Raw genomic sequence first — 21,152 nt, 5'->3', positions numbered from 1 at the left:
TCAGAATTAGCAATATTCACTGAAGATTAGAAATGCGGCATACTACGCTTCTCGGAGGAGCTCTTGATTTCAGAAGAGGATCAAAATAGCAGTTAAAGCTGAGCAAATTTCGAGAAAGAAAAACCTTCACACACATTTCTGCAACACTCTTGAGTACTTTCAACTTGACTACCATTTTCACTTCTATAAATTTGGCATAAAATCCCTGTTGCATGGGATTTTCTGTTCATCCACATCCATTTTACTTTCTTTTTAAGGAGGGATAAATACACCTGAAGAGTCTGTTTGCCCCGATTCATTACTAATGGCATGAAACTGTGGAAATTAAAGGAGAAGTGAGATTCCACCAGCAGTCTCAGTGATAAGCATTTGAGTATCTGGAGTTCATGTGGGTTTTTTGAGCCATTTTTTCTATTGCTGCAAGAAACAGATTTTTCTTTTGGCCTCGCAAGAGCTAGATTTCATCCATTACATCCTTTTTCCTCTTTCTCAGCTTTCACTAGCAGTTGTTAAAACAGTCTTTATATAACATGTACTGAAGACAATTTTCCTCTTCTAGTTAAGAAACATTTTTCAGTGTATTTTCTTCTAATTTTTGTGATGGTGGCACTGCAACGCCTCTGTATGTATTCATGGAAAAGTATTTTCTAATCTGCATATAACTGTTTCAAACTATAATACTTTTGAAACATGGAGAGATATGTGTATATATATGTTGAAACAATACAGACCTCAGTAGGAAATTACCACCCTAATCACCAGATGCACACACTTAACAGATTTCAGAGGCAGGATGACTTTTTCAGCTTAGTTGTGGCATCTGTAAGTACTACGCACATTATGGGGTAAATCAATGGCCATTTTGCCTAAATAATAACTGCAGATTTTGCCTGTTTCTGGAATAATTAATCTCCAATATTGCACTTCTAAATTAGCTGCGTATCCGCAGGGAGCAGGTGCCAGGTTGTTAATGACCAGATTCGGGTTCGATGTCAGCAGGGTTTAATTTCCGACGCAACAGTGCTAAAACCTTGTGAAATGCCCATGACATCTCGCCAACAGACCCCAGTTTTGATGAGGTATTTGCCACTCCGGGCTAACGTGCCACAAGAGGGGGGGTCGTGTACTTCAGCTTGTCTAAGCCCATCCCTTAACGTCTCCCCTGAAGGAATAAAGCAAACCAGCCCCCAAGTCCCGCCATAACTGGGTTTTTTTGAGCGTGTCTGTCACCGCGGAGCGCATTTCTGGGGTTGCCCCCTTCGGGCTTTGCCCCAGGGGCCGAGCTCCAAACCCCCGCAGGCGGCCGCAGCTCCCCCGGAGGAACCCCGCGGTTTCTCCCAGTGCAACTCGCACATGCCCCGAGCGGCCATTTCCACTCAGCCCCGCAGGTCCGTTCCCACAGCCAGTAGGCGTTACAAAGACCGCCGCTCCCCCGCGCCCGTCCGTCAGCGGGCCAGGCGCCCCAGGCCCTTCTTCATCCCGCGGGGCCCGGACGGGCCGGGAAGAGCGGCGGCGTTAGGACCCGGCGGGCGGCGGGCATGGGCGGCGGCGCATGCGCGGCGGAGTCGGTGCAGCTGGCCGCCGCCGGGCTCGGCGGAGCGCTGCGGGCGGGGGCGGAGGGGCCGGGGGCGGCCGCCGGGACCTTCCCCTCAGCGCCCCGCCGGAGGCAGCGCCCGCACCGCCGGGCATGGGCGCCGGGGCTCAGCGCTGCGCTGCCTCGGCCCGTCCCCATGAGTCCTCGCCGGAGCAAGTGAGTGAGGGGGGCGCCCGGGCGGTAAGTGGCCGCTGTCCCCCGGCCGCCCTGCCCGGCGGAGGGCGTCCCTCCCGGGCGGGGAAGGCAGCCGGCCCCCCTGGGCCGTGTCTCCGCTGCCTGCAGCGCCGCTCTGCTCCCGGGGCAGCCCGCGGCTTCTCCTTTTTCCACGGTTTTATTATTTTTATTAAAAAAAACTACTCGCCTATCAGTATCTGCGGGAGTGGCGGGCGGGGCGGGAGGAGAAGGGCGGCTGTCGGGGGCGGGCGACCGGTGGGCGCTGCGGGGGTTCCCGCGGGGCTCCCCGCGGGGCTCGGCCGGTCCAGGGCCGCCCCGCGGCTCGGCTCGGCTCGGCCGCCTCCACCTGCGCGCTGGTTCCTCGGTAAGGGCGACTGGCCCGGCCCCTCTCCGCCTCTTTCCCCTGCAGGGCGCTGGCGGCCCGGCCTCGGGAGGGAGAATGTGGTGAGAGGATGGGGCTGTCTCCCGCGGGGGCTCGCCATGGCCAGGGAGGACTCGGTGAAGTGCCTGCGCTGCCTGCTCTACGCCCTCAACCTCCTCTTCTGGGTGAGTGGAGCGACGAGGAGCGGGCCGGGCCGGGCCGGGCCGGGCTGGGCTGGGCTGGGCTCCCGCCGCCGCCGCCCGAGCAGGTGGCGACCGGGCGGCGGACACGGCTGCTTGTGGCCACGGAGCCCCGCGCTTGGCGAAGGAGGGGTAGAAGTTGCCCAGCTACCATGGTGTCCGCTCCATGCCAGGCAGTTCCCATAAGAGCATACTGAAAAGAAAAGAAAAAAGCCTTTGGAAACTAGTTGGAAGTAAAATTAGATTTGTTATTAACCTAGTGTTATAAATACATGTGTGAATTTGCGCACCTGCAGTATGTAGGGAGGGAAATATTCGCGGGTGTGGTGGCTTCCTGACTGAAGAAGTTTCAGAGCATCCCATGACCCGAGCTGAACTCCAAGCTCTCGTAGGTATCTGAGCAGTCAGCTGCTCTGCAAAGGCCTTGCCCGGAGTCTTTTTTGTGCTTTCAGTGGCCACATCCTAACTGGCAGGTCAGGCCTGGGGGGATTTCTTTCTTTTGTTTTCAGCATTTCAGTCAAAGCTGTATTTATAGCAGCAGGGTTTCTCGCTCTTCAGCATAAGTGGGTGTGATCAACACTTTCTCCTAAACTATCACAGCTCTGAACAAACAGCATAATGGAGATTGCTCCCTCCGAGTCCTCGCTCTCTTGCACCAAATGAAGTCTGCATCACCTGTATAGTTGAGGTTTATGCTGAATAAGTGTAAGAGAAAGGGCAAAAGGTGTGACATCCCACAGCTGTTCAGAATGGCTGACTTCTGAGGTGCTGCAGACTTAAATGATGCGGGGATAATACATGGACTGGGCCCAAGCTTAGTTTATAATGGAACTGAGATGAAGTCCCATGATTACTGAAAATTAAGTGGAGATCAAAACACGAATAAGAGAGAAAACTATTAAACAGCATTTGGTACAGAATGGTGCTTTTTATATAATGCAAGTGATCTGAAAATCTCTTGAAAGTATGTAGCTTTTTATATTGTGTTTAATAGAGATGAAAAATAAGTTATTTCTGTAGTGCATGTAGGGATAAAGCCCTTGAACAAGAGATGAGGAAATCTTTTTCTAAAAAAAATTGTGTAATTGTTTCTCACATCATACATGGTTTTTATTGGATACTGTAAAAAATCTAAAAACCTGTATTTTCTTTTAAGATGGAGGTTGCCTGGGTTCAGCTGCCCCAAGTTCAACTTTGGATTTTTTGCACGTATGTTGTTAGAGCTGAACGAATGGACACACACATGGCTGAAAACATCCTATCCTGCCATTCACCTGTTTGCTGCTTTCCTCTGGTTTCCATGATTCCTACCTTGAGCTGTCCTTATCAGTTCCCATTCACACCTTAACTCACCCGCTGTCTTTGACCTTTAAACTTTGGTCTCTTCCCTTGCCCTCCGTGCTCATTGCCTGCTGTGTCCCATCAGATTTATTATTCAGTGACAGCTTTTTATAGTTGAAGCAGCCATTTAGGTGATACGCAGCTTACACATGAGGTTATCTTTTCTTCTTGTTGTTTTGTTGTTTTTTTTTTTTCCCTAGTCATACAGACAAAGGGGTCTTTTGAGTCTGTTGTAGTATGAAAAGTCCTAGGGAAGAAAATGGTAACTTCTCATGCTTGTCTCCAAAATATAAAAAAAGTTTGTAATTAATCTTTCTAGCTGAGGCCAGGACACTGGAAAGTGCACCCAGGCAGCTAAGTGAAATCTGTATAGTGCTGAAGCATGTGAGTATGTAATTAAATAAGAAAAGCCATCGTAGCAGATGACTTGCATCACAGATGTTGCAAAGAATTAAAGCTGTCTTCCGTAATGTGTATAAAATTAAAGGTGTTGGAACTTAAACGAAAAATTGGCCAGTCCTTTTGGGGTTCCCTGCATTTTACAAAGTAGATGAATGCAGCGGTTTGGTTCAAACCAAATCAATAAGCGAAATAACCTGAGTCTGCCAGAATTGTGTGGTAAGAAATGGGATGCATGGTGGGCGGGTAGTTAAACGTATTGCAGTTACATCAGACTTCTTTGGAGGAGTCTGTGTGTAAAACCTCTTTCTGCTTCCTGTCTGATCCTGTTCAGATGTATATTCAACAGCTAAATACAAATCTGCTACTAGCTGCTTGGCGTAGTGAAGTTTGCCATATCTCCTCCTCTGTCAGAGCTTGAAAATTTTCCTGTTGGGCTTAGTGGGAGTTTTGCCACTGCCTTTTCTGAGTGTTAGTGCATGACCCATGGGGCAGAGTTTTCTTGTGAAAAGTTTCCCTGGCAGCAGGTGCTTACCCACTGGTGTAGGTGTGGGCACTGTGATTTCCCCTTGCTGCCACTCTTCCTTCCATTTGGAAGTCCTTAGCTTGCCTCTTGCTTATGTTAGTGCTTACTTGGATATATGCCAGCCCAGGTTATGGGCTGGATGTCAGGAAGTTTAGATTAGATCAGCCCTGTGAAAATGTGCAGCCGTATTCCTCCTGAGCACAGTGGATTCTGTCCCAACGGGTAAAGACAAGAGCAATGCTGTGATTCCAGGGTCTGTACAGACCTCCTGGTTTGGGATGCATATGTGTGATTGTCTTCAAGCCCGATCTTGGAGCATTTTACATGTTCACTTGCTTCCTTCCTTCCCAAGGGCCGTTGCCTCCAAATGACTTCAGCCCTGTTGATAATATGCCCAGTGGCTGTGTCAGTTATCAGTGTTTGGCTGAAAACAGTGAAGATGTGCAAACAGCATGTGTTGACTTTTTAAAATCATGTGAGGGTCCTGGCTGGAATAGGGTGACATTCTCTCCTTGTTTCACTGTGGTGGTGTCCAGCAGTAGGTCTAACCACATGTTGTGCAAAAAAGGATTGTTTCCTCCACCAGGCTGGGGCCTTGAAGCTTTTGAAGGCCTGAAAAAAACTGTGCGAGAGCAGGTAGTCACTGTCTAGTATGGTCTGATTGTCAGCCCCTTAGAAGGGAACATCTAAAAGTGTGCACTGTGTGCATCTGTCCCAACTGTGTATGATGGGACTCCAGCATTTGTCATTGCCAGCCTGGTGAGGGCAGACTAGTGCACGTGAACCTCCTTAAGAAGATAGTATGCATAACAGAACTGGCTAATCTGACCGTCAGTATTTCTGAAAAACCTAACGTGGATGGTTGCCACAAGACACTGGTGTCTTTAATTTGGTTGCTGTCGGAGCCTACAGAAGCAGCGAAGTGAGAGAGCTTTATCAGTCACTCTGCTGCCATCCTTGCAGCTTCTCCAGAGCATTGCTCATAAGTGTACAGCTACATGCTGCCTACTAGGATAGGAAGAAGCTTTTTTTGCTGGGCTCAGCTGATGAGCTGTGGTGTGGAATGGTAGACAGGGTGACCATACCTGTGTGTGCATGAGAGGGAGGCAGGCAGGCAATGTTGTTTGTTATGCTTTTTGTCATTTTTGGCCTGAAGGTTGCTTAGCTGTAAATAATTCATAAGCGATCAACTGGAAGCCTAAGGCTCTGTTTTAGTGGTTCGTCCTGTTTTGATAATGGACCAGTAAATGTACTGCTTTTACTGCTCCAAAAAACCCCTGGTTTTGTGGATGTGAATGGATTGGTACTTCTGGAGCTGCAACTTGCAGCAGATCTTGAAAGGTGCTTTCTTCTGAGGTGGGAATGAATCTGTTGTCAGTGCTCTAATTGTTGTTGATTAAGTAACTGACTGTGGTGATAGACCTGATGATGCCCTTCTGGAAGCTGTTTCCAGGGTCAATTGAATCGTGCATCTGATGTCTCTTGCAAAGCAAGAGTTGTAGTTTCAAGACCTCCTCAGTCTTCTAATTGCGTAAGGGGTTTTTTGACAATACCCTGGACAAGGAATATCCTTCGGACTAACTCCTGCAGTTAACATTTGGTTTCATTCTTCTGTCATCCTCATGTATAAATGAGCATCACTTCTTAAGGTAATTTATGAGACTGAAAGACCCAACTGGATATCTGCAGGTGTCTCATCTTACAGTCTGCAACTGCCATTTGCAGCATATTACATTCTGGACAGCCTAATAAAAAGAGGAGACCTCCAAAAATGCATGGTTTGGTGTTTCGTAGTCAAGACTTAGTGCTTAACTAAGCAGATTATCTTAGTGGTGCTTGAGAGAAGACATGATCCTACTGCTTCCTAATTTTCTTTTCTTAGTGACAATACTGGTCTTCATTATCTCTAGATAGCATGTGTGTTGAGACTTAGAGAAATTTAGTTTTGCAAGCTCCACAAACATATTTTATGCAGTTTATGAGACTACAGGGGCTTTCCTTCTGGTGGGGCTTTTCTGTATCGGCAAGCTCCTGGCACTGTTCCAGCTCAGTTGCAGTCATGGATGTAACATGAGCATCTTCATTCGTTTTGAGCACTATATAACTTGTCCTCACAGGATTCTTCCTTGCCACATTTTGCAATGTTGCCGTTGTTGTTCTATACTTTGCTGTGGTCTCCTTCCCAATTAAACCACCTTTGCAAGCATTTATACTAGGGAGACCTTCAGTTGCAGAATGTGGCCAGCCTGTAGTAATGGCACAGGTGTAACACAGGAGGTTATCTGAGGGCAGTGGCCCCTAGGGTTTGTGATAGTAGATGCAAGTAAAAGCAGCACATTTTTTTTCTTAATTTTCTCACTTAAAAAAAAAAAGGGCAGAATATAGCTAACATGCAGGAAAAAGTCTATAGACTTTCAGTCTTGAAAAAACTGCCAGCTTTTTTTTTTTTTTTTCCTTTTTCTGGTGAGCATGTAAAGCGGAAAGGAGGAGCAGCTGCTGTTGTGTTGCTTGTAATTGAGGATGACTGTACTATAGTGTCTGGGGCAAATCAGGGTTGTAAGTTGCAGATGACTCTGTCATAGGTGGTAAGGATCTCTTAGCTGATGATTAATAGTGTCACTGGATGTTTGAGCCAAGCCAGCAATGTTGCCACATCCTTCACCTTGTGAGGTTTTTCTGCCTGGGGATATGCAGTTTCTGTTGAGCAGTGCCTAAGCTTTCCTTGACGTACATAGCAGTACCATCTGATTTAGACTATGTGGTTGCAGCCAATAAACCCTCCTGGCTGGCAGTGGAAATTATTTTGCATCTATCTTGAATTTGTGCTTGTGAACAATAAAAAAAAAAAAAAAATCACATAAAATAAAAGAGCAAACTTCCAGTTAGTTCTTCTTTTGTTTTGAATACTTTGCACATTGGAATCTTCTAGTTTTGGCTATGTGTACTACCTGAGAATTTAGAGCAAGGGAATATTAGTGTTGTGCAAGGAAGCACTAAGGGTGGCTGGAAGCAGTGGTATTGTGTTTCCTTCTTTTTCCAACCTCAAATGTATGTGTTGAATCTTGTAATTTTTTGCTTCGTTTTTCAAATCTACTGTGACATGAGATATAAATCAGTCTATCCTCCCTTCCTTGGAACCAGGTTCTGCATAGAGGTTTTGTTTCTGCTGCTGTCCAACTTCCACTCACATTGGTGCGATTTGTAGATACTTGGAACAAGTAGAGTTAGGGTCAAGTTTTTAAGCAGTTTAAGTGACTAATAATATCCATTGAAATGAATGCTGCCTGGCTGGGTACCTATAGCAGCGTAAACATGGGGTTCATTCTAGGCTGATACACTCTGATTTTAGAGACTGCAGTGTAGACATGCATAATTGAAACCTGATTTTCTTAGCATTCTTTTATAAAGAAAATACCTAAAAGCCATGCAAGAATAACTCCAGCTCCTGTGGGAACAGAGTGTCTTTTGAAGGAATGCTTTCATCAAAGCAAGCTATAGGAGGGGGGTTTAAAGGACCAGAAATACTTTTAATTCTGGTCTTTGAGAAATCTTTTACTTTTTGTTGTCTTTAGGCTGCATTATTTATATAACATCATTACATTACCAGACCATGTCCTCACAAAGTAGAGTTCAGCTGTAAGTCAGCTTTGTATCTATTTCTATATAACCTTTTATGCCATGTATGTCTTTATAGGTGACATGGCTTACTCCTCGTGGTATGTCAACAGTGAATTGGTAGAGCAGTCTCTGCAAAACCGTACTGAAAAACTGGCTTGATTTGAGGCTGGAAAGGAAAAAATAAACCACACCCCAATGTTAGAAATTACATTAATATGCTTCTTCATTGGCATTCAGAAGTCAATGAAAGCACAGAGGGTTTTTTTGGGGTAATCCTCACGATTAACTGTGTGGAGCTCACTACATCTGCCTTGAGGATGAGGGCCCAAACCTGCGTTGCCTAGATTTGAGCCAATAACTCAAGGGGAACTGCTCATAGCAGTAAGCCGTGATCTCCAGCAGAACTGGGAAGGTCCATCTCGCCTGTAGGTACTTGCTTTTTTTTTTTTTTTCTTTAAATTCTCATCCCTTTCTGTAGAAGATAGGGACCCAGTTATTCACAAATCCTCAGGTGCTGCTTCTGGACCTTGAAGATTTTTCATCATCTCAAGAGTCTGTGGTAGACACTAGGCGAGGGCCATGGGAATAATACCAGTTTTTTAATGTCTTGTAGCTGTTTCCCATATAGGGGACAGTTTGATTTCATGCGGTTTTACAGGAATGTGTGATTTAATTAAAAATGCAGGTTTATCTTAGTAATCTTCATGTGCTCATGGGTATTCACGTGTAAAATGGAAAAGTTGAGTGGTTTACCTACAACCAGCTGATACATAGATCCTGTGGATCATGGGAAATACATACCCTTTCCTCATATCAGTCTTCCAGTTATACCCTGGGTTTAGAAATAATTTACCTGCCACCTGTGAGGTTGACTAGTCCATGAACAAAAACAAGCTCTTACAGAAACAAAATTAAGAATGTATTGTGTATGTGTGAAGGCATACCGTCTTGATGGTGGTGTGTGGCTTGTGATATGGATGTGGACACTTAAGCTCTGAGCATTGCTGCAAATTACCCACAGTCAGCAGCATGTGCCCCTGCCTCCCCAAAGGCAAAAGGTCTCTTGACATTGAGATACTTACTTTTGAGAGAAGAGTGGCACAGATCATGTCCTAACAAGAACTGCAGTGCCTAGGTAGCCACAGAGGATGGATGCAGAAACACATGCACTTTCTTACCCCTCTTTGATTTTAAGATACCTTTGTACTACACAGCTCAGAGGTTGATACGTGGGTCTGACACTTGGTGGAACCGGCTGATAGATGAGCTGTACCTCAACCTGTTTGCGTATTTGAGCTTTTATTTGTTCTTTATGCTGTTGGAGGAGCCTTGCACAGCCATCTGCTGGAAAAGTTGCTTGCTTCCCCTGGGAGAGTGACCCGTTAGCAGCCTGTCAGTGCTCTGGCAGTTGCCTTATTGCAAAGTGTGCAAGTTCCAGCCCGTGCCAAATGCAGAGCATGTTGTTAACTCACTGTTGCAGCTGCGCAAGCAAACCCGGATTCAAAGTGCAAATAAGTACATGCTTCAGCTGTTTGCAAGTGGGAGGGGACCAAGGCATGACCCTGTGTAGGACGCTTAGCTAAAAACTAAATGTTGGCATGTCTGTAGAGTAAAAGATGCATTAGTGGGCAGTAGGGGAATTTTCTCTTTTATAGGCCACCCTTCTTTCTCTAAACATTTAAATGCTTTTGCCGGGTAATACATAAAAACAAGACCTCTTGTCCTGATCTCCCCCGCCCTTATGCCCCTCCCTCTCCAAAAAATGTAGTCATCTGTTTATCCAGGGATCTGAGTCATCTGTGTTTGTTCAATGATCTGAATATTGAACTTAATTGTGAAAATCCTGTGAAAGCATTGCAACATGCTCTGTTCATGACCTTGTAGTGATTTATCCCCTCCCCCCACTTTGATAAGTCACAGCTCAGATTACCCAAAGAAATTTTAACTGGAAAATTTTCTCAAGGTTTATTTCTTTCCGAAAATTAAAGGACGTATTCTGATGAATGTTGTTATATCTTGGAAATAATTTCCTTGGAGCTGGAAACCTTTTTCTGCAAAGCAAGTTGCTCTGTAGTGCTGCTAGTCAGCATTTTGTATGAGTACCAGAGCATGGCCTGAAGTTGTTTACCCCATCCATTAGAATAAAAAGAACGGTGTGTGATTTTTAACATGGAAGATACTTTTGATCTTTCCTCCAATTTAATAATGAAAAAAACTTTCTCTCAAATTTGTGCACAGCCACTTTGTGTCAAAAATTAAGGTATTGGAATGTTTGATTGAAAAAAATGACAAAAGAATGAAAACAGGTGTGCAAATAGCGACAGGAATAGGTCTTTCTCTGAGTCAGAAATCCATGTTCATTTAATGATTGAAAATGCAGATTTATTTTCCAGTTTAGGTGTGGCCATAAAGACATTGTGAGTAGGACTGCCACAGTAAGGGCTTAAAATGTAAAGATGACTTGGTATTTTCATTTTGGTGCATAGTTTATGTTAGAGTTCCAAAGACAATTTAAACTCTACTTGGAAATGGCCACTCCTAATAGTTTGAGTCCATTGTTGGTATTGTAATTCAGTTGTCAGTGAAAGCTCTAATAGCTTTAAAAACTTTACATGATAAATTAGTTTGGAAATTTAATATATTGTTGTGATCTGCATATTGATCATATAAAAATATCATTTAATATCTTTGTTTAATCAGTGTGAAAATAAAATAGACTATGACAGCAGGCAGTTTTGTAAACTCTTCAGTGTTGTGTTGATGGCTGTATAACATACTGTGACAATTTAGAATGAAACCCATAGTGACTTGTGCAGCCAGCTGCAACAAATAAATATGTTTTACTGCCTACTATTATATTATGTTTACAGCACAGCAGACTGGCTGTCATCAGAGAAGCTTGGATGAAAACCTTTTGGTGAAATGATGTAACTGCTCATGTGGTGAGAATTATCTTGGTGGGTTTATTTCTCATAAGCTTGTGTCCTTCCGTCTGATTGCTTGATACAGGTTTTTTAACTGTATTTTACATCTAAATTAGTTACAAAACTACTCTTGAAGTAGAGGCTGCCAGTTTTTTAAGGCTGCCCTTTTTTTCATCCTCCAAATGAACCAACAAAAACTGTAATCGGGACCTTGCCCCTGCACATGACTCCTTGAAAATTGTGTGGCAGTGAATTGCAGCCATGTGACTGCTGTTCTTTGATGGTAGGTTTGGATGCATACCAAGGTTTTGGGTAGGTTGTTATTGTTCCTGCCTATGGAGTGCATAGGCTGAGTTGTACTGCTGGTGTTAGTAGAATTCTTGTGCTTCTGGCTGAAGATCTGCTTCTGCTGTAGGTGGTGTGAAGTGGTGGGTGCCTGGAGCCTCCTTGCTATCAGCTGGCACTTGAGGATGCTTAATGCTTTTACAGGGCAGCACTGCACGTGTTGAGTCGTAAGCAGGAGGCTGTGGAGCTCAGGTGTGCATGTTGTGTTCTCACCGTGATTCTCCTGTGGCTGTGGAGCAGGTGAGCAAGTCGATTGATGGCTATGAGTTAGTGCTTGGTAATCTTTTGCACTAAGCTAAACATCAGTCATTATTATGCAGGGCAGTTTGGTGTTCCAAACACATCTTTCATCCTGCAGGGTGTTCCTGCCCAGAGGCTCACTTGTGCTCATCAGAAGGCATATGATTTTTTTTCCTAACACTTCCCTTTGCTACTGAAGAGCTGCCAAGCACTTGCTGGGTTATGTGCTCTAAAATATACGTTTTGTAATCAACCTATTGCTGAATTCCTTTTCTGAGTTATCACGGTTTACTCTTCCATGGGCCTCTTTAAGAGGAGCTTCTTGAGCATTTGCCTATTCTCTTTGAGCCATGTCTTTATGCCACCCCAGTTTGACAGTGTCACTGACTTTCCCGGACATGAATCCAGTGTGTCACAGCACTCTGGCTTTTGGGTAATTTGGAGTAATAATTCACTTTGGACTTTCTTCAAAATAAGGTGCCAACGGTACCTCCCAAGGAATTTGTCTGGTTGGCAGGAGGGTATTGCACAGGTAATCTGTGTAGCAGCGAGGTAAGGCATTGTGCATGTAGTTTTCAGAGTAATGCTGGGCTAGCTCCTGTGTTGATACAATACATGTGTTGTAAGCTTAGCAGAAGTCAGGAACACCTGAAGGAGTTAATGGTGAGATCATTCAGGGCACAGAGTGAGTGAGCTGTAGCCTGGCTCTCCAAGGGGTTACAGAGGGAATTTTCTTGCATGTAATTTATGTCCAGCAAGAAACAGTAGTAATTGGCTGTTAGCTATTTACGCTGAAGGAGGACAGGCGGGGGACCTCAATGGCTAAAAGCTTTTTCAATGAAGTGAGAGACCTTTCATAGAGAGGTTGTTCTTATGAACTGAAACAGTGTTCATGTAGTTAAATTATTGGTGAAGGTTATGTTTCCTAGATAAAAGGAAGCAGTCCTTTTCTTCCTGTTGCTCTTCATGATAAGTGAAAGCGAAGTCATGTTCCATGATATGGTCATTAAGTGTTTCTGCAGAAGTCGTGTGGCCATGTGTGGGCCATGGCTTGGAGAAGTATCTGCCTAGTCATTCCCTTCACTGATTTTGTGTCGGCAGAAATACCTATCTAGGTAGATAAAACTCAACTAACAGCAGAAGTAAAAGTTCTCTTTCCTGATTCACCTTTGTAGGCAAGTCCTTCCTTGTAGCAAACCGAATGATTCTCTCAGTGGCAGGACTCCGCTAATTTCTTTTGGTCTCTAGCAGTCCTTTTTGTCCCCTCTGCCTTTTAGCTGGTTGCTCTGCCATCTCCCTGTTGTCTCTGAGTAACTTGCAGGCTCCACTATCCTTGTGGTGACTCTTTTGCCTGCCTTATCTTACCTCTGCTGAAGAAGCAATCTCTTGTCTTCTTCCAAGGAATCCACCTCTTCTCATTGTTGTACGGGAATGTATTGCTGCTTACTGAAGGCTGAAAGAAAACAAGTGCAGCCTGCAAGTTCCTAATGGGGAGTGGGTGCTAGGCAGCCCACCAGTTTGGTATGGGAGGAAGAATATTATTTAGCAAGTGAACATTTTTCTGGTATGGTTTTTGTAGGAGAACCATTTGGCTGTTATTAAAAGTTGCTAAGGAGTGTGCTTTTGATGGTCTCCTCAGTCCTGAGCACCACTGCTGTGAAGCAAAGTAACCCCATTTATCTTAAGTATTTTACTATAAACAGACTGGAAGTGTGAGCTAACACTTTCGCTGTGTGCATCAGCAGGCCTTGCAGGGACATGTGGAGGGTTAAAAATGTTTTCGGTTGCTTTTTGACCATAAGGAAGTAGGCTGTCTGCTTGTAGTCTTCTTCACCTCTCTTTGTGTTAGAAACGTGGTTTTTATTGCTTGTATGGAGTTTGCCTGATGCTTTCTTACAAGGAGGTAGCCATTGTCGAGGAGTTTATCTAGAAGGAGCTTCTAATCATTGTCTCCTTGCTTCTGCAGCTTTCTGCAGAAAACACTCTTTACTCCTGCTGTTCTGCCAGCCAAAATGAATCCCATAGAGTTTGTAGGGCATACGTGTATGCAGCAGACTTGTAGCATGCTCTAGCTTTCAGGGCTCTTGCTGGCACCACCCAGAACCAAGGCAGTACCTGTACTTTGTGCATCAGTTTTGAAAAGCAGGAGGAAGATGTAGGGTAGCCACTGGGCTTCTCATGAAATTTTAAAGGCAGAAATAGCCTGCTGTGGGTGGGCTGCAGGCAAAGGAGCCGGTAAGGCCCCAGAGCAATTTTTCTTACATGTTAGGTTTGAACCAGTTAACTTGTTTTTTGTAACAACTTTAGGGAAATATGAGCGTGTGTGGGAAGCTAGCTATTGAAGGCCACAAGGGGAGATTAGCACTTCTCACTGATTTAAGAAGCTGTTAGTATAATGCTGAGGTTTCCTGGCATACACCTATACAATGCATGAAAACATTGGTATTCAGGAGAGCCAGTGTCTCCCTCGACAGTGGTGCTTCTGAAGTCCTGAGTCTGCCAGGTTCAGCCCCTGAGCTTTGGTTCAGACTTAGGTGCCCATGTGAGACTGATAGTCCTAAATTTTCCTTTGAGTGTAGTAAACCATCTGAATTTCCTGAAATGGTTTGAGAAGAAAGCAGTGGCATCAGTAACCTTAACTTTGCTCCATTTTGTACAAAAGCTTAGTGGTTCCTTCCTCTCCTTAAAGGAGTTTATAGCTGTATCTCTCACCTTCTGTTTGAGAAGTGTGCTCTTGTCTGTCCTGTGCGTGCAGGAGGAGATGTGATGCTTTTGGGGCCAGAGAACATGCACAAAGGTGGGGATGACTACTGCTGTTCCATGAGCCCTCCTCCAGGAGAAAGGGCGTACTGACTTTCCTAGCCCAGTGCAAAATACATGGCCAAGTGCCAAGAACAGTGCCCTGTCCTCTAGCTGTACCTCAGCTACAGCAGCAGAAGAGGTGGTGCTGTCATGGTGTGGCAGGTATCTCCTGACCACGTCATTCAGGTTTGGCTTCTCAAGAAAATCAGAGGCCGGGGCTTCTACTGGTAGATCCCAGGTGTGCTGGAATGCACGATGGCATCAGGTGACAGAAATCCTGGTCTGCTGAGGTGGTGGCAATTCTAGGTGGGTTCAGTCTCAGGGATTTACGTGCTGTAGGAGCAGTCCTGGTGAAAGCATAGTGGCTTTATGCCTCTCAAGTGCCTAGCAGGTTAGGTACCCAAACGCTTTAATGATCTGGGGTTTATAATTGAAGTGCAGTGAGTTGTATTGTCATTTTACAGTCCAGGAGACTGAGCCATAGTGTTCAGGGTGTGACACTGTCTGAATGAGCGAGAGTATCAGATTTTTCTAAATTTAACCAGAAGATAAGTCTCCTCTCCTATGTGTCAGTGTATCAGTACTGTTGTATCCTGTATGGGGCTTCAGATTATTCTTCACTGACTGTGTACCTGAGCGTGGCTTCATGGTTTTGTACAGACTGGGGGATACCACCTGTGAGCCCTGAAAGAGTTGCATAAACCCTCCCTTTTTTTTCTGCAGTACTTTATGCAGTGGTAGGATTTGAGCCAGCAGTGGCATCACTGGGTGGAAGAGAAGGTATTCCAGGCATTAATTATGCTTCCTGGAAGAGAAGATTATCGTCTCTGACTCCCTAAATACTTGGGCAACAAACCAACTCTAAGCATATAGAAGTACAGTTTTGGGGACGGTATGCTGTTTGGATAAATGAATTGATGATTGATCCTCTACTTAAATTGATCTTGCAATTCTTTTTAAATGCGTGATAAATAACTTCATCTTTTATTTTTAGTTGATGTCCATCAGCGTATTAGGTGTTTCTGCTTGGATGAGAGACTACCTGAATAATGTTCTCACTTTAACTGCAGAAACAAGGTAAAGCTTTCCTTAAACCTGTTAATGTGTGGGTGATTGATTGTGGTAGATGGTGTTCATTCTGTATGGCAGGTTTGCTAATTAGGATTTCTAGAATTAAGAAGCCTTCAGTTGAGCTAATTATTGTTTTGTTGAAATGTGTGGTTTTGCCACCGTTTTTGGCATCGGTCGAAATTAAAGAAGGGGGAAAGATACAAGTTCAATCTTGTTTTGTTCCTGCACCTTTCTCTTCTGACAGGGATCAATTTTTGGGCCTTTGCCGACATGTAACCATATTATATTACTGTTTAGTTTTGAATACTTTATTCAGACTGGAGCTTTAGGAATGCTGTTAGTTATATTACAGCAATGTTTATGAGCCTTAGAGATGGAACAGGGCTTCATTGTGCTGCATGCTGTGCAGATGCAGGACAGGAAGATCATCTTTGCTCCAAAGAGATTTTGGATGACACATTACTTTCTGGTACCTGAATGCAGCATTTGGCTGTAAAACCATGTAGAAGAGATTTCTGTGAAACATGTAAGGTGCTGGGAAGAGCATATATGCTAATCCACCGTTTTCGGTTTAATGGCTATATTACGTTTTATTTCTGCATAATTTTTGTGCAATTATGGTGGGTTTTTGTTTGTTTGTTTGTTTTTTTAAATTATGGTTCTGATTGGTTTTAGGGTGGAGGAGGCTGTCATTTTGACTTACTTTCCTGTGGTCCACCCGGTCATGATTGCAGTCTGCTGTTTCCTCATCATAGTTGGAATGCTGGGCTACTGTGGAACAGTGAAAAGAAATCTGTTGCTCCTTGTCTGGGTATGTTTCATAACCTCTAAAACCAGCTAACTTCTGTTTTGCCTCAACAGCGTAAGAAAAGTTTTAATCCACAGGCACTAGATAAATACTGATTATTTTTTATTACTGTGTTGAGTTATGATATTGGTGAGGAATTGTAATTGCAAAGCACACAGTAGGAAAGAATTTATTGCCTAGACTGTGTTATGCTGTGACTGAAAGACAAGCAGCGTCTCATTTGCAAAAATCCACTTAATTTAGTAGAGGAGTTGCTGAGGGGAATAACAACTCTTAACTCTTAAGTACTAATAATTATAGGAACGTGAGTCTGAATGCTCTGAAATAAACCCTTAATGCTACCCTTTTGACTCTTGGCTGTGCAATGGTTAAATAGCCTACACTTTGCTTTATCCCCACAGTTGATTGTATGTGTAAAGTAACAACATTTGTAGCTGATGGAAGTTAATTCTGAGTATATGTAGAAGCTTTGCCTTTTTTCTTATGTGGATGTGGAATTTTGCAGTTGCATTTGGTTGTGAGCAAGTTTAAAAATAAATTCCAAATACTCAAGATTTTTCCTTTGTTTGGAGGCTATGTAACTGAGCCAAAGGAGCTGAAAAGCAGTACTCTGTCCTGCATAAGGCTCTATGTACAATTTAACTGTGATGAGGCTTTGACTGTCAAGGGAGCCAAATGCCTTTTTCTTCACCTGCATGTCAGTGAGTTTGAGGACAACAAAAATCCACAACAACAACAAAACCCCCAACACCAAAAAGCTCATCAATGTTGCACAAAAATTAAGTATTTAGGGTTTAAAAATGTTTAGACCATTGGCAATGCTGAGATCAAGGAGTGCCATGTACCTGTATACTTCTCTCAGAAGTCAGGCTGGTAGCCCTTTGCGGAGTTGGGCTCTGTCTTACAGCATGAGGCTAAGCAGGATTTCAAGCCGTCTGTAAGCCCGGTGGATGTGAAAGAGGTGTATCAGACTTGACTACTGTGACTGCAGTAGGAGAAAGTGGACAGGTAAAATCCTTCAGCTTTTGAGAAAATCCAGGAGTCTTATACAGGGAGAGTTGACCTCCTGCTGTTTTTTTCCCCTGCAGTGTGTTTTGAGTTCTCCCAAAGTGCATACGGTTGAGTTTTTCTTGTGGATCTCTGTGGGTTTAAGTCTGGACCTCACAGATTTTGCACAAACTGACCACAAAAAAAAAGGGCAAGAAATTGGCTGAGATTTATGCAACCTTTGCTTTTATCTAATAGGAAATATTCTAATCACAGCTAAAACAGTTGGGAAACTGTACTGGGGTTTCGTATTAAAACGTCTTTTTTATCTGAGGTGATAGTAAGCTTTATTTGAGATTTCCAGTTGAAAGTCTGCAGCAGAAGTGTTCCTCACTTGCGAGAGGGCAAATGCTGTTTCTCCTTTTGGGTCTTTGTTAAGCCTGTACACAATATGAAGATTGTTGTTTCAAAGCAATGTACTTAGGAGAAACTCTCATCTAAATCTGAATACTTTATAGTAGTATAATGGTCATGCATTTTTTACTTCTACATCTTAACCTTGCAATGTTAAAGTCAATGGGAACAAGTTGTAAGATGGATGTTACTTAGTTATGAGCACTTGCATAAAAATAATGGGTTAATGTAATTTCATACCATGTAATTATTTCTCTAGTAGTCTTTCTTGCATACTTTAAAAGGGCTTTGTACATATTTTTTAATATAGCTAGTGAAAGTATTAAAAGATGGTAAACTTATTAACCCTTAGTTTTTATGGTAAGGTTATGAGATTATTTTCATAAAGTGCTTTTTATTTTATAGTGGTGATAGTTTTTAATGTGACTCAAAATTAATTAAAACGCAAAAGCAACTATATGATGTAGACCAATGCTACATAGTACCTGGAAAAAAAAGTTACCCTTTTTGGTATAAGCCTTGGGAAAAAAATCCTAACTAAAAAGAAAATGAAATTAAAACTGGTTTTGGCCTTCAGTTTATTTAAACTGCTAGTGAGAAGAAATAATCATTTATAGCTTTTAATGCCATCTGGAAATAAATTATTTAAAGTGTATTTAGGCAGTTGAATTATGGTAAATCAAAACAAGACATTTCTGTCATTTTATGTTGCAATATTTCATTTTCAGGAGCCTGAGAATTTGCTCTTGCTAAGGAAACTGATAAGCAAAACTAAATGATATCTTCCTAAGTATGTCATTGTCTTTGATTAATTGTTAAGTGAGTGCAGTCATGTTATACCACAGAAGTATGTAGACATAAGTCATTGCTTTATTCATAAGACTAATCAGAAAAGTGATGGATGAACAAAATGAGCTTTTGTACAACCAGATGAAGTAAAAGAAAGAACCTTCATGTAAAACATTAACAACCTCTTCAATCATGCTTTTAATCTTCTTTTTGAAGTACATGAACAGTCATAATGACACCATGCAGAGAGATTTGGATACAAATCTTGACGTTCCTGGCAGCATGCTAATTGCTAGTGCTAATGTTGTTAATTGAATTGGATTTTTGGGAAATCTAATAAAGCGTAAGGACCATAAAAATATATTATGGTGTTAGATATTTTTAATACATCTGAATACATAATTATTTTTATTTGGTTTTGAAATTTTATCTTGCAATTAAATGCTTGAAACCTTCCCAGCTTCACATGGGACATAAATTTAAGTTGAACTAATGTTTACTCAGCTTAATAGTAAGAAAACACAACACCTCAGTCTCCTGAGGTGTGTGCTCTGGATTATTTGTAGAACCAGCCTTTTAAAACTATGATAATTTAATTTTAATTGCTTCAGGAATATGCAGTCCTGGAAGGGTAGTTGGTATAAAGAGCCTGTGTGTACCTGAAGTGTTTATAATACATTTTTTTTTGTGTGTCGTGAGTGACCGGTGTCTTCATGTAAAAGTAGCTGTGATACGAGCCTAAACTGGAATATCTAGACTCTTCCAAGTCACTGACTTGAATGTATAAAAAGTCCAAGGATGAGAAACTAGAGTCAGGTTTTAAAGTACTTGTGACAGTTTTTCAAACAAGATTCTTTGTTTTTTTTGAAATCCAGAATCATCCTTTGCCTCTTCTGTTCTGAGGCTCTGTACATTTTGGATTGTTTTTAAAGTCTGTTGTGCACATAGCCGAACTAAAAAAACCCCAACAAACAAACAAAAAAACAACCCCCAAAAAAGCCTCAGCCCCCCCTCCCCAATCCTCAAAACAAACAAACAAAAACCCTATACCCACACATGCATATATTCTTTAAGAACAGTAATCTTACAGGTGTCTGAATTTTTTTGAAGTTCTTGTTTTAGTAAAACAAGAGTAAACTCTTGCTTGACAAGAAGAGCTTCATGAAAATCCCACTGGAAAAAATATTTTCCTGGCAGGAGTTTTCAGTACAAATTCTGGCATTTACAGCTATGGGTTTTCTGTAATTACAGTGTTCAAACAGCACAGGATTCAAATTTGTCTGCATATGTTTTCACAAAGGGAAAAACTGTTAGAAATATTTGATGGACAAATCCTTTTACTGATTTTTTTATCATAAAGTTGGCAGATAAATATTCCTCAGAGCTAACTGTTGTTAAACCCTCTTGGTGTGTAGTCAAAGAGCTTGTTAATTCAGTTATGGCAGAACCTATGTTGTCTCTCTGGACTACTGTAAGGCCTTTGACGTGATCCCACACAACATCCTTCTCTCTAAATTGGAGAGATATGGATTTGATGGGTGTACTGTTTGGTGGCTGGGGAATTGGTTGGATGGTTGCATCCAGAGGGCAGTGGTCAATGGCTCGATGTCCAGATGGAGATTGGTGACAAGTGGTATCGCTCAGGGGTCCGTACTGGGACCAGTGCTCTTTAATATCTTCATCAATGACATAGATGGTGGGATCAAGTGCACCCTCAGCAAGTTTGCAGGTGACACCAAGCTGAGTGGTGCAGCTGACACACCTGAGGGATGGGATGCCATCCAGAGGGACCTGGACAGGCTTGAGAGGTGGGGCCTTTGTGAACCTCATGAGGTTCAACAAGGCCAAGTGCAAGGTCCTGCACCTGGGTCGGGGCAATCCCCAGTATTAACACAGGCTGGGGGATGAAGGGATTGAGAGCAGCCCTGCTGAGAAGGACTTGGGGGTACTGGTGGACAAAAAGCTGGACGTGACCCAGCAATGTGCGCTCGCAGCCCATAAGGCCAATCGTATCTTGGGCTGCATCAAAAGAAGCGTGGTCAGCAAGTCGAGGGAGGTGATTCTGCCCCTTTACTCTGCTCTGGTGAGACCCCACCTGCAGTGCTGCATCCAGCTCTGAAGTCCTTGGCACAAGAAAGACATGGACCTGTTGGAGTGAGTTCAGAGGAGGCCATGAAGATGATCAGGGGACTGGAGCACCTCCCCTGTGAGCACAGGCTGAGAGAGTTGGGGTTGGTCAGCCTGGAGATGAGAAGCTCTGGTGAGACCTTCTAGCAGCCTTCCAGTACTTAAAGGGGGCCTGTGAGAAAGATGAGGTCAATCTTTTTAGCAGGACCTGTTGCGATAGGACAAGGGGTAATGGTTTTAAACTAAAAGAGGGCAGATTTAGACTGGATATAAGGAAGAGATTTTTTACAATGACGGTGGTGAAACACTGGCACAGGTTGCCCGAAGAGCTGGTAGAAGCCCCATCCCTGGAAACATTCAAGGTCAGGTTGGATGGAGCTTTGAGCAGCCTGATCTAGCTGAAGATGTCCCTACTCACTGCAGGGGGGTTGG

General features: G+C 43.2%; 1 protein-coding gene across 2 annotated transcripts in view; it reads left to right on the top strand.

Moving 5' to 3' along the window:
- The first annotated feature begins 2,200 nt into the window (after window positions 1-2,200).
- Window positions 2,201-21,152, top strand: part of TSPAN12 (tetraspanin 12) — a 44,575-nt gene continuing 25,623 nt past the window's right edge. Inside the window, exons 1-3 of one of the 2 annotated variants that reach the window (XM_009959303.2) lie at window positions 2,201-2,314; window positions 15,519-15,601; window positions 16,271-16,406. In XM_009959303.2, the coding sequence (XP_009957605.1) occupies window positions 2,249-2,314; window positions 15,519-15,601; window positions 16,271-16,406 (285 nt within the window). In that variant the 5' untranslated portion in view covers window positions 2,201-2,248. The remainder of the gene's footprint in view (window positions 2,315-15,518; window positions 15,602-16,270; window positions 16,407-21,152) is intronic. The other variant, XM_086473189.1, reaches the window with a different exon arrangement.

This window comes from Leptosomus discolor, chromosome 1 (assembly GCF_034619465.1).
Source record: "Leptosomus discolor isolate bLepDis1 chromosome 1, bLepDis1.hap2, whole genome shotgun sequence".
Taxonomy (NCBI): Eukaryota; Metazoa; Chordata; class Aves; order Leptosomiformes; family Leptosomidae; genus Leptosomus; species Leptosomus discolor.
The sequence above is the reverse complement of the archived record's forward strand: the minus strand, read 5'-3'. Positions and strand labels throughout refer to the sequence as shown.